At 40.6% G+C, this 13,122-nt stretch overlaps 1 protein-coding gene across 3 annotated transcripts in view; it reads left to right on the forward strand.

The window, feature by feature from the left end:
- The window catches only part of PLXNA1 (plexin A1), a 385,871-nt gene that overhangs the window by 49,315 nt on the left and 323,434 nt on the right, over positions 1–13,122 (forward strand). For all 3 annotated transcript variants that reach the window (XM_032209248.1, XM_032209249.1, XM_032209250.1), the window contains exon 2: positions 6,880–8,222. In XM_032209248.1, coding sequence (XP_032065139.1) covers positions 7,044–8,222 — 1,179 coding nt within the window. In that variant the 5' untranslated portion in view covers positions 6,880–7,043. The remainder of the gene's footprint in view (positions 1–6,879; positions 8,223–13,122) is intronic.

Here is a 13,122-nt window from a genome sequence, read left to right on the forward strand (position 1 = left end):
TGCAATACAGTACGACAAATTCCTGGTGTGGCTCTGTAGCTTGAAATCTTAGGTAAGGGATACAATTGTCAGCAGGGGAGATTTCTGGAAAAAAGGAAAGTTTTTGGGACGTTACCGGAATGCTGAAGGTCATAGTGATCAGTTCTTTATGAGGAGCTTCTCTTTGCGTTCTTTAATTGTATAGAAATTGAATCTAATGTGCTTGAGGATGTCATTTGGTAGTTCCTTGTATCCTTTAAGAGTTTATGTATAGTGAGAGCATATGCACCACTTGTGTGTCCAATCACATTTGGCCAATAAAGAATTCTATTCTGTTTTGTTCTATTGTGGAAAAAGGAAGGACTTTGACTAGAGTATTGGAATTCTTGCAGCAAGTATCCGTCTTTGTAGGCTGGAAAGGGATGTGTCCCATTTCTGACTGTTCCAGAGTGACAAATGATTCTGATCATTTTTACTGTAGATGTCTATAAATCTCTGGCTTCTGTTAAATGAGCTCCTCCTCTGCTGGAGGCTATCCTTCTCTCTAGCAATTTGTGTAAATAAAAGAACAGGAGTGAAGTGAGATAGAGAGTGGAACAGAGATTTTAGGAGATCTCTTTGTAAGTCTTAAGTACAAATTCCTCCCTTATGACCGAATCCTTGTTACCTAGTCTCATTTTAATCATTCTCAATTGGAAGGACCTACTTTTGAAAGGATGCCATGCTTGCTTATATGGTCCTCTGGGTATAGTGTGCAACAGTGGAAGGATTGCTGTTGAAAGGAGAAGCTAACAATGGGGAAAGCAGGGGCTATTGTTGAGTGTCTCTAGACCCGTGATGGCAAATCTATGGCACACGTACCACAGGTGGCATGCAGAGCTCTTTTTGCGGGCATGTGAGCTGTCGGCCCAGCTCAGCTCTGCTGTGCATGCACAACCGCCTCCCACCGGCCAGCTGGTTTTCATGTCTCTGTCACGCATAAGCAGGGATTGTGTGTGCATGTGGGGGTGGTGATGCATGCATGGTGGGCGGGCCGTGCACAGAGTATTGCACACACATTTCATTGTGTGTGTACACATGCGCTTTTGCACATGCGCACATACACTTTCAGCACTCAGTGGCAAAAAGGTTAGCTGGTTCTTCTCCAGATGGGACCTTTTACATAGTTTGGTTGTTTTACCGACAAGTTTACTTCTTCAAGGTGCTAGGTTGGAAAATCTAACCTAGTTTTATGGCTTCTTCCTTTTATATTAATCCCAGGATAACAGTCTCAATAGTTAAATAGCAACTAACAGTTTGAAAAGCTACAGTAAGAGTCCAAATAAGATGTCAGTATGTTGCTGTTTCTGTGTAATTTTAGGGAAACATAAAGTTGCAGATACACACACAGGCACACTCTTATATACATATTATTTATTGGCTTCACTTTGTTAGAGGCAGCTGATAACCTTTGTTAAAAAAATGGAATAAAACCCAAAAGAAACTTCCTCTCAAAACTAGGTATACACTGTATGGATTGTGACACACCCATCAGACATAGCCATTCTTTTGCTGGGGAAACTTGGTAATGTGTGGTATGCTACAGCTATAGATTTCTCCTCTATTTCATGGAGAGTAGGAGAAAACTCAAATAGGAATGGAATAATTCAGATTCATGGGGTAAGCCCGACATCAGAGCTGGAAGGGAAACCCCTTTAAACAGCCAAACTCTCTCTTTGCAGATTGTCACAGCTCGTCTCTCTCTTTGCAATGGTCTCTGTTTTTGCTTCCTATCTTTATAAAAAGTAAAATCTCGTTAATGGCTAACCACTCAACACATTGAAGTCCAATTAGGTAAATGGTGAAATGGCGCGAACATTTTCCCTAGTTGCATGTGAGCTTCTTGGTAATGGGCAAGAGAAGGGAAGAAAAAAAAAACCCTGAAAACCATCTCTCTCTTTTATGTTTTGCTTCAAGTTACACTTTATAGAAGCAGGTTCTCTATGGGAGAAGGGCTCTTGGGCTTTTTCTCTGGGATCAGCAATTTCTTGGGATGGAGCTGAATGCCTGAGAGATTAGCCGAGGGCTTTTCTGTGTACATGTCAGCATTGCTACTGAAGTGGGTTGATTGCTATTTTGACAAGCTGGCTTCCCTTTTTAGTCAAAACAAAGCAAGGTTAAGCCCAGACCCTACTTTACCTTTGCATTTTCAGTCTATGAATGGCAAGTCATTCAGCCTCTGTGGCCCATCCAGCATCAACTCTATTGATATTGTCAAGAGGGACTGTTGGCCTAATGGGTAGTTGAAGGACAGAAGTTTGACGGGCCCATGGTGCTGTGAGTCAGACCAGTTCTCAATGTGCTTCTGTTTAAAAAGGACAGATGGGTTTCATGTTTTATTAATGCTCACCTGAACATATGAAATTACTAATACTAATCCGAACGTGGAAGTGGAGGTCCTGAATTCTGTGATGAAGCTTTCCAGTGAAAAAAAATCAGATGCATCTGTGTAGATTCAGGCAAGATTGTAGAAATCATGATGCAGTAAGTAAATTGTTAAGAGCATCTCTTTCTGTGAGATGCTCAAGCTTCAGATCATAAATATGCATTTAGGAGATTATGCTTTTCACCCTCAAACTCTTTGTTGTGGCCTTGAGAAGCCTATTCAAAAGGTTAATGTCACAAAGGCTTGATGGTGCAGTGCCAAATGTTGGTGGGACACAATAGATTGAACTATTGTGCTTCTACCTATCCTTTGGCCAAGGTCCCCTCCTCGTTTCCCAGTGGAGTACTCCCAAACACTGGAGAAATCCCACAACCTTCCACTGCTTTCCCAATTGTGCTTTTCTTTCTCTTGCAGTGTCAAAGAGTTTCTTCTCTCTTAACCCTCTTGATTCCCTTTTTTCTAATCCTAATTGTGGATGCCTAGGGGTGCGGTGGCTCAGTGGCTAGGATGCTGAGCTTGTCCATCAAAAGGTCGGCAGTTTGGTGGTTCTAATCCCTAGTGTTGTGTAACAGAGTGAGCTCCTGTTACTTGTCCCAGCTTCTGCCAACCTAGCAGTTCGAAAGCATGTAAAAATGCAAGTAGAAAAATAGGGTCCACCTTTGGTGGGAAAGTAGCAACATTACGTGCGCCTTCGGCATTTAGTCATGCCAGCCACATGACCACGGAGATGTCTTTTGGACAGCGTTGGCTCTTTGGGTTTGAAACGGAGATGAGCACCGCCCCCTAAAGTTGGGAATGACTAGCACATATGTGTGAGGGGAACCTTTACCTTTACCTAGCACAGCAATCTCCTTCAGGTTAAGAAGGTAGAATAAACACATTGATCTATTCTTCATCCCATGTCTTCGGGAACACAGAGAACCGTAGCTAAAGGACTCTTCAACTTAAAAGGACTCTTCAATTTACACTAGGTAGTGGAGGAGGGAATTCTGATTTTGAGTTGTGTTCAAAGATTTGATACTAAGGAAGAATACAGCTTTGGATAATTAAGCTACTGATTTTTTAAAAAAACAAACTTATAGCCGACTCCGGGCAGCATACAGCATTAAATTATGATTATTCTAGCTACATGGGTTCAAGATCGATGCTTTATTAGTTGTTTTCTTCAGGATTAGTTTTAAAAAACCTAGAATGGTAGCACTTTGCAGGAGAATATTTAAAAAAATGAGTATTCTGGTATGTGCCTTGTACAAGTATTTAAGGGTATGTTTTGACCTCTTGGAAGGAAGGACAAGCACACTTCCTACTTTTGTGAAGAGCAAAAAACAAAGCTATGCTCTTGAGTGTTTGGAATGGCAGTTCAGGGAATGAGTAATGTGGCTTCCCCCACCCTTCACTCTTCATTCTGCCTGAAGGCTAGTTCTGAGGTTTCTGAGGTATGTGCTAAATCTAGGATAAGCCCAAGGCTGCCTTTTGTTATAAGAATGAGAATCATTTGCCAGGGAGATGGGGAAACCATTAAGATCTTAAAAGCAACCTTCTATGCTTGCCAGACATGGTTGAGTGGAAAGAACATGGGCACTTCCACATAATGGTCAAATTTTGAAAAAGTAACTTAGTATAAGCAAACATTGATGAGATATAACAGAATAACAGAGTTGGAAGGAATCTTGGAGGTCTTCTAGTCCAAACCCCTGCTTAAGAAGAAGGCTCTATACCTGTGATGGTGAACCTATGGCACGCGTGCCACACATGGCAAGTAGAGCCCTCTCTGCGGGCATGCAAGCCATCGCCCCAGCTGAGCTCCACCACACCTGTGCACACACATCTTGCTGGCCAGTTGATTTTTGGGTGTCTGCTGGATATGCGTGGGGAGAGGGGTGCTTGCAGGAAATGCACATGTATGCGTCAGGGTCACATGCTCATGCATGGGAGTGGGAGGCATGGGGGTGGAGAGATGCAGCACCTGCAGGCCCCGTTTTTGCTCACAGGTGGATGCAGGGAGGCCTACTAGGCCCAAAACAAGATGTGGGGGTGTCACATGTGCATGGGGGGTCACTTGCACATGCACAGGAGTGGGGGGAGCATAAGGGGGCATAGCACATGCATTGCATTATGGGTGCAATCACACATCGCACTGTCACATGTGCACTGCCACATGCACGCTTTCAACATGCGATGACAAAATGATTAGCCATCACGGCCCTATACCAGACAAATAGTTGTCCAGTCCCTTCTTAACCATTTCCAGTGATGGAGTACCCATAGCAGGTCCAATTGGATATCATCAAGAGTATTTTAATATATGCACAATAGACTTTTGTCATATTAGGAGATGCGCTTTGTGGTTTCCTAAACATTTTGTTTTTGTTTAACAAGCTTGCACTCAATCCGGATAAGACCGAGTGGCTGGTGTGTTTCCCTCCTACCAATTGGCCAAGTTTTCCATCTCTCAGGCTGGGGGGTCAAACAGTATGCCCCTCAGACAGGGTTCGCAATTTGGGAGTCCTCCTGGATCCACAGCTGACTTTTGAACACCATTTGTCAGCTGTGACCCGGGGGGCATTTGCCCAGGTTCGCCTGGTGCACCAATTGCGTCCCTACCTGAACCGGGAGGCCATCACAACAGTCACTTGTGCCCTTGTGACCTCAAGACTGGACTACTGCAACATGCTCTACATGGGGCAGCCCTTGAAGAGCATTCGGAGACTTCAGCTTGTCCAGAATGCAGCCGCGCGAGCGATCGTGGGTGCACCTCGGTACACCCATGTTACACCTATCCTCCGCAAGCTGCACTGGCTGCCTATTGGTCTTCGGATACGCTTCAAGGTGCTAGTCGTCACTTATAAAGCCCTTCATGGTATTGAACCTGGGTACTTGAGAGACTGCCTGCTGCCAATTACCTCCAACAGACCGATTAGATCCCACAGATTAGGCCTCCTCCGAATTCCATCCACTGGCCAATGCCGATTGGCTACCACCCGGAGGAGGGCCTTCTCTGTGGCTGCTCCAGCCCTCTGGAACGAGCTCCCCATGGAGATTTGGACCCTCACCACACTCCAGGCTTTCCGCAAAGCCCTAAAAACCTGACTGTTCCGACAGGCCTGGGGCTGATGAGTTCCTGTCCCCGCTTGAATGGTGTGGCTGTTGATTGTTTTTAAATTGTGGTGTTGTGTTGTCCGTTGTCTTTTTTTTCTTGTTTGTCCCCCCCCCCCCCCCGACTTGGTTTGTGAGCCGCCCTGAGTTCCTCTGGGAATAGGGCGGCATAGAAATACAATCAAATCAAATCAAATCAAATTTTAATTTACCCTAAAATGTCACAAACTTTTACATAAATAAAGTTCTTAATCAAAGACCAAATATACTGAACACAGAGAGAGTAGCTACTTTTCTTAGGTTGCCCCCTCCAAACATCTCATGCCAGGACCTTTGAAGATGTATATAGAGGGAAATAGATTAAGGTAAAGGCTGACAAAGCCCATAGTCACATGCTTTATGAAGCCAACACATCATCTTCACATGCCTGCATGATTGATGGTGGTTGGAGGCAAAGCAATGAATAATGAGTAATGATGGGGGTGGGTGGATACAAATTCATATATATATTCCTTAAAACTAGGAAGGAACAGGAAGAATGCCAATTCCTAAAAGATTTTATAATTATTTATATCTTCATGGCCACACCACTTCATGCAAAATTTATAAGAACAAAGCGGAAATGACTTTCAAGTAGCCACGTGCATTATTCTATTTCTTAACCCATGACACAAAGCCATTTTTTTTCCTTGAAAGAGAAGCCTGGTTTTTCAGTTAAGTGTAATTAAGGATTTATGGACTTGTTTCAGTTATTGCATCATGCAAATATGTATGGAAATTTTCCAGGATTTTCGTGAGAAATCAATGTTGTTGCCTTTATCCGTTTCAAAACCATGAGAAAACGTAACCGGCATTGATACCACAGTAATGCAATGCAGTGCCGTTTAATATAAATAGCAAGCATTCAGAACGATGATGCACAGAACAGGTTACAAATGAGCTAAAATAAGTTAAGAATAGATCTGATCCCAGTTTTTTTAAAAAAAGTTTAAAAAGAAATCCCAGACCTCCACTTTATGTCTCTTGTTTTTTCTTAATTCAAAAGATGTAAAATTAGTCCCTTGGTAACAGGATTCCAAATTTAACATTAAGGTTTTTGCTGCCATTGGGGAAAAAAAGAACATTAAACAAGTCCTTAGAACAATTTAGCTGCTTCTTTCTTTAGTGAATTTACAAAACAGTCATGGGAACTTTAATGAGAAGAATGCAGAATGATGAACAAATACTATGCAATGCTTCGCTGAGACAGCTGAATATTTCAGCTATCGGAACCACCTCCATTCCTGAGATGTTTGTAACTGAGATTTTATTGTGCTGTTGTATTTTGAGTGGCACAACTGTTCGCCTAACCATGCTTGTTTTTGCATTTTTTCCCCTAGGGCCATGTAGAATGCCAGCATCCATAATGTCCTGAATCTGGAAACAAGTGGAAAAAAAGAAGTTCGTCCACAGGAATTCACTCTCTCCCTGCCTTCAGTTTTTGGTTTGATTCTTGTTTATTTTATAGTTAGATTAATGCATTGCTGGATGTGACTCTTCCACCATGTGGCTTCTGAGGCTAAAGCACCATTTGTCAATTCACATTTGGACTCTGCTGCTTCTGGGTAGTTCTTGGTTGCCATTGGCAAAAAGCACTACCAAATCTTCCTCCCCTTTTATGACTTTCCAAGTCACAGACTGGAGTTTGACACACTTGGTGGTCCACAACAAAACTGGGGAAGTATATGTAGGTGCTGTCAACCGGATCTATAAGCTTGCAAACAATCTGACAGAAATGCGCACACATGTGACGGGTCCAGTAGAAGACAATGAGAAGTGTTACCCACCACCTAGTGTGCAGTCTTGCCCACATGGACTAGTCAGTACCAACAATGTCAATAAATTGCTGCTGGTGGATTACTCTGGGAATCGTCTGATTGCCTGTGGCAGTGCTTCGCAAGGTATCTGCCAGTTCCTACGCTTGGATGATCTCTTCAAGTTGGGCGAGCCGCACCACCGCAAGGAACACTACCTCTCTAGTGTCAATGAGTCAGGAACAATGTCTGGTGTTATAATTGAAGTGCATAATGGACAAAACAAGCTTTTCATTGGAACTCCCATTGATGGAAAGTCTGAGTATTTCCCTACTCTGTCCAGCCGTAAACTGATGGACAGTGAAGAGAATGCAGAGATGTTTGGCTTCGTTTATCAAGATGAATTTGTCTCCTCTCAGCTTAAGATCCCATCAGATACACTCTCCAAGTTTCCCACATTTGATATCTATTATATCTATAGTTTCAGTAGTGAGCAGTTTGTCTATTACCTAACACTGCAGCTGGACACCCAACTTACCTCACCAGACTCTACAGGAGAGCAGTTTTTCACCTCAAAAGTTGTCCGGCTATGCGTGGATGACCCCAAGTTCTACTCATATGTGGAATTTCCCATTGGTTGTATTCGAGATGGCATTGAATATCGCTTGATTCAGGACGCTTACCTCAGTAAGCCTGGAAGGGCCTTGGCCAAGCAACTGGGCATTTCAGAACAGGACGACATTCTGTTCACAATCTTCTCACAGGGGCAGAAGAACAGAGTCAAACCACCAAAAGAATCTGTCCTCTGCCTTTTCACATTGAAGAAGATCAAAGACAAGATCAAGGAGCGTATCCAGTCCTGCTACCGTGGAGAAGGAAAGCTTTCTTTGCCTTGGCTTTTGAATAAAGAATTAGGTTGCATAAATTCAGTAAGTCATTCCTCTTTCTGGTTTTTTTCCTCCCCTCTTCCCCCCCTAGTTATAAAAACCTTTAGGTTTTTGTATTATTATTGTTGTTGTTATTTGTTGTTGTTGTTGTTGTTATTATTATTATTATTATTATTATTATTATTATTATTATTATTATTATTACTACTACTGATTCTTAGCCTGGTCTCCTACCTAGAGGTGTAAGGGATGGTTCATTTTAATCTTGGGGTAAGTAGTTATTTAATTAATATTGTTTATGGAGACAGGACTTATTAATGATATCAAGTGCCTATGAATTGAATTGAGATTTTCTGGATTTTGCAGATGGGATTATGTGCTTTCTTTAACACATTTGTGTTAAACTACTTATAGGCATTGGTATTTCTTATTCAAAATGGAAAGAGCTATGCTGTCAGTTCTTGCTTTGGATTTTCTCTGAAGCTTTCAAAAATGGCCTAGAGGCCAGATGTGATTTCCCAATCCATTATATAAAGCTGCGGTAACCAACTAGTGGTCCGCAAGAAAATTTTGGTGGTCTGCAGAAACCAAACTTCAGCCTTTGGGTGAAGACTGGAGGGAAGTGCCACTGGTGGCAGAGAGCCGGAGGGCCTTGTTCCAGTGGGACTGCATAATGGTCTGGAACTGGCTGACCATCTCAGCCTGCTGAGCCTCCAGGCACTGCTCCTTGGCCTTGCACTCCCACATGTCTTCCCTCTGCTTAGAAAACATATGCTCGTAGTCTTCAGTGAGGTGCTTTTACTGAGCCTCCTTCTCGGTCAGATCCAATTTAAACTGCGCTGTTTTGCCAACTCTTTGTCATGGTGGCTGCTTACCTCCAACAACTGCAAAGAGTGGCTGGGAGGGGAGGGGCAAGTAAAGGCTGTCAAGGTGCTCCTCGATGTAAGTGACATCAAGTTGGCCCCACCCACCCAATCACATGACCACCTAGCCATGCCCACCCAGTCGGTCATTAGGCAGATAATATTAGTGGTCCGCGGGACTTAAAATTATGAATTTAGTGGCCCCTGAGGTCTGAAAGGTTGGCAACCCCTGATTTAAAGTATGACCATGTTGAAGTGGCTAATCAAAGTTTTTGCCTTTGTTTTTATATAGGAAGGAAAAGGCAGATATTAGGAATAAATATCGGATAATAAATATTCTTAGAGTAAAAAGGTACTTAAAATCTACTATCTAGATAAATCTGTACTGCTGTAGGTCAAGGATCTGTATTAATTTTGGTGCATATTTAGAGGTTTTGTTTATGTTTTTATATATATTTTTTTCAGAAGCATAGGTGGAAAAGCAGCATTTAAACAAATTCCCAGTTTGGGCATTTTCTACTTTTGTAAAGATTACTCCCCAAACTTTTCAAGACAGTGATGTTCAAATTTGGAGAAATTGTTATACATGCATCTGGAAGGCACTAAAGCTGAGAAAGGCCAAATGAGAGACACAAGGGCCAGTATTAAGTCTGATAAAAGTGTAGGACTGAGTTTCTTTAGCATCTCTACCCCTCAGTGTGTCTGTGGTGCTTCTCGACAAAATATCCATCATAGTGCGTCTTAATGTCCATCAAGAGCTTACACCTGCCCCAATTTTTCAACATAGACCACCCTGTTCTTGAATGGCTAGGTAGACTGAATGTTAACATTTGAATCACTATAAGTCCATGTATTTGCCGTACACTAAATAAATAAATATTTAGTGTTTGCTTTTTATTATTACTTCCAAGGCAAATTCTGACAGGTAAAACTGATGATTGAATACCCTCTTTATCATGAGAACAGTCTTTCTGGCAATCCAAATCCTTAGTTAGGTGGAAAATGGCAAGTATTCTTCAAGTCACTTTGATGTGGTATCCAAACCTCATGGGATGTGAGAGGGGCAGGGGTGCGTTTCTCTGGCATTACTGCCAATTTGGTGCATGCATGATTTTGCGTGTGCTGTATGCGTGTGCACAGTAGCCTATACATAGGTCTGTGCATGTGCAGAACATTTAAAAAGGTCGAAAAAAGATGTCACGGTGACCAGGGAACCAGTTCTGGGGCGTGACGAGCATGCCATCCCTACCAGTTTGGAGACCCAGTCGCCATTTCGACTACCGATTCCACCGAACCAGTGCGAACCAGTAGAAACCCACCTCTGGAGAGGGGATATTAGGCAGCAATTTGGTTTAGATATATGGGAATACAAAGCAACTGTATAGTCAACAGTCTTTCTTACTGGCAGGAAAAGGACTTTCCCAGGTCAAAGGTGTGTACCAAGCACAACTGGAGTGTCAAGTTTTGAGGACAATTAGAAATAAACTCTTGGCCTGCGGGGAAGAAGATAAGTCAAAGTAAAAGACTGGAGATGTTCTTTCTCAACAAAGGGAAAAGTTGCCTGGCTCTGTCCTAAGGGAGGTATTTGCCACAGCTTGTTGCTAAGACAAACACAAAAGCTTTATTGCCCTATTCCATTGTGTAAAGCCTGCAGTGAGGCTGAGTGAGGAGCCTGCTTTGTTTTACTGGGTTCCTTTTTTAGATTGTGTATAATAGGGTGGGCATTTCATATAGTCATAAAGAGAACAGGAATGTAACATAAAAACTGTGTAAAAATACAATATAAAAAGATCTTTCAGAAGTGGATTGGTAAGGGCAATTTCACACAGACAAGGTCAATATACCTGAAACAGATCCCAGGTTGAAGAAAATTGCCCTCTCAATTGAATTGAAGAGTGATAGTTGGAGTGATTGGAATATGAGGGATTGGATCTCAAATTCAATAGACTCGATCAATCCTTGGATCAAGACTGTCTTTAAATTTTGGACCAACCCATAAAAGAACAGTTTAAGATTATCCTCTGTGTGGTTTGGAATAAAACTATTAACAATTTAATTAACATATACAATCAGTTAAAACTTGCCCTCAGTCAGATGCCTTTTATTTCTAGGAAGAAACTAGATGCATAGGATATGGTATGATGTTAGCTTTTTTATTTTCTTAAATTATTGAATAATGGAAGGAATTATAGTTACCAATTCAAGAAATGTACAGTGGGTGGGTTCCAAGTGGTTTAGTACTCAGGTTCTACTTTTAAAGTTTTTGTGGGACTTTTTTGCATGAGATGGAGAAAAATCAAATTTTGACATAGGTATTTAATGATTGTTAAAATTTAAAAAGGAGATTTTTTTTAATTTCCTTCTCTTTTTTTTGCAGAGAATGGACATTTTATTATAGTCTTAAGCTGTAATAAAACTAATAAATTAATAATAAATAATGATAAGCTAATAAACTAATATTCTAAAGTAAGTATTCTTTATATTTTTGGAAGAAGAAGTTGGAAGTCATTCTTTGTATATATTTGTTTTTTTTCCTTTCCTTTTCTTTATATTTTTACACTCCATTTCCCCATTTCTTTTTACTCTCTATCATTTCTTTCGATTGTTGTTTTATGTTCTTTTTTATATGTGTGTTTTGTAAAATGTAATAAAATTATTTTAAATGATATTTTTTTTTAAAAAAAAGGCTAAGTCTAGCATATTTTGAAGCAGTTTATTCACTGTGGAACAGTTTGTACTGCCAGAACATTGCCCTTAAAATTTAATCTAATCCATTTTCTTGTGATTTCAACATAAAGGGCATTGGCAGAACCTATTCCAAGCATCATTAGAAATAATGAACCTCAGGATTATTTTAGAAACTTCTCTGCTCTTCTCAAAGTGACTTGTGTTATACAAGTCAACAATGATATGGAAAAGGAAACTAATATAAAACAAAAGGGCAAATAAAATGTGGATAAATAAAATGTCTGCCATTAAAGTTTATTAAAATTAGACATTTGGTACTGGTGTGATACCTGTTTATTAAATTCATATGCCACTCATCTCCCTGATAGGGTGACTATCTCTGCTACACCATTAAGTGTAGTAATAGTAAGTAGTAATATTTGGCCTGCAAAAGTTGAATTGCTGTCATTGTCTTAGCAAAATGGGGATGACAAGAAGGAAAATCCACGCTAGGTAATAATTTACATGTGATTATATGTTATGGAAATGGTTAATAAAATTTTTATAATAATAAAAAAACTAGGTAATAATTTACATATGATTATATGTTATGGAAATGGTTAATAAAAATTTTATAATAATCAAGAAGGAGAATCCACAAATTACCAAAAGGATACAAATTTCCCCCTATATATTGAGGACAAGAAATCTGATTCGTTGGGACCAGACCAGCTCCAATCAGAAAGATTCAGTGATACAGAATTATGGTCACTCTATTCAAAATGTGGGGGAAATGCCATGTTGCCTAGAGTTATATAAGGACCCAAGGAGTGCTATTTCCATGGCTTTTGGAAGCATTAGAAGCTGTATGTGGCTGCTAGCCAGGAAATAAGTACTAGAACTTAGCTTGCTGGATGCTGTCTCCATAAGAAACGGGAGAGATTACAACTGGAATGCTATTATAAACTGAAAAGTATTATGCTGTTGGTATTAGCAGTTGAGATGGGAATGCTGTGTATAAACACTTGTGCTGTAGTTCTTTATTTTCATAACTTCAATAATCTTTCTGAATAGGATAATCTGAATAAATTTCCGATTTGGTTGACTTGCCTGGTTTTAGTGTATTCTTAATAACAGTGGAAGGGAAGCCTTACACAGCTATCTGAGAATTAGATGAGTAAGGGGTAGAGATAATAATCCTCATTTTTTTTCCATTCTTGCGGAATGAAGAATTTCCCATGTAAAACTATGTTGCCAACACATGACATGAAAATACCACAATGACAAAACACGGCTTGTTCAGAAATAGCATTCAGGAGCTTAAAAGATTCTTATTCTAGTAGTTCACTAAATTACCATCTTTGTTTTGAAAAAGCGAAACATATTCAGAATTGCAGTAACATTTTAACCAT

This window comes from Thamnophis elegans, chromosome 2 (genome assembly GCF_009769535.1).
Source record: "Thamnophis elegans isolate rThaEle1 chromosome 2, rThaEle1.pri, whole genome shotgun sequence".
Taxonomy (NCBI): domain Eukaryota; kingdom Metazoa; phylum Chordata; class Lepidosauria; order Squamata; family Colubridae; genus Thamnophis; species Thamnophis elegans.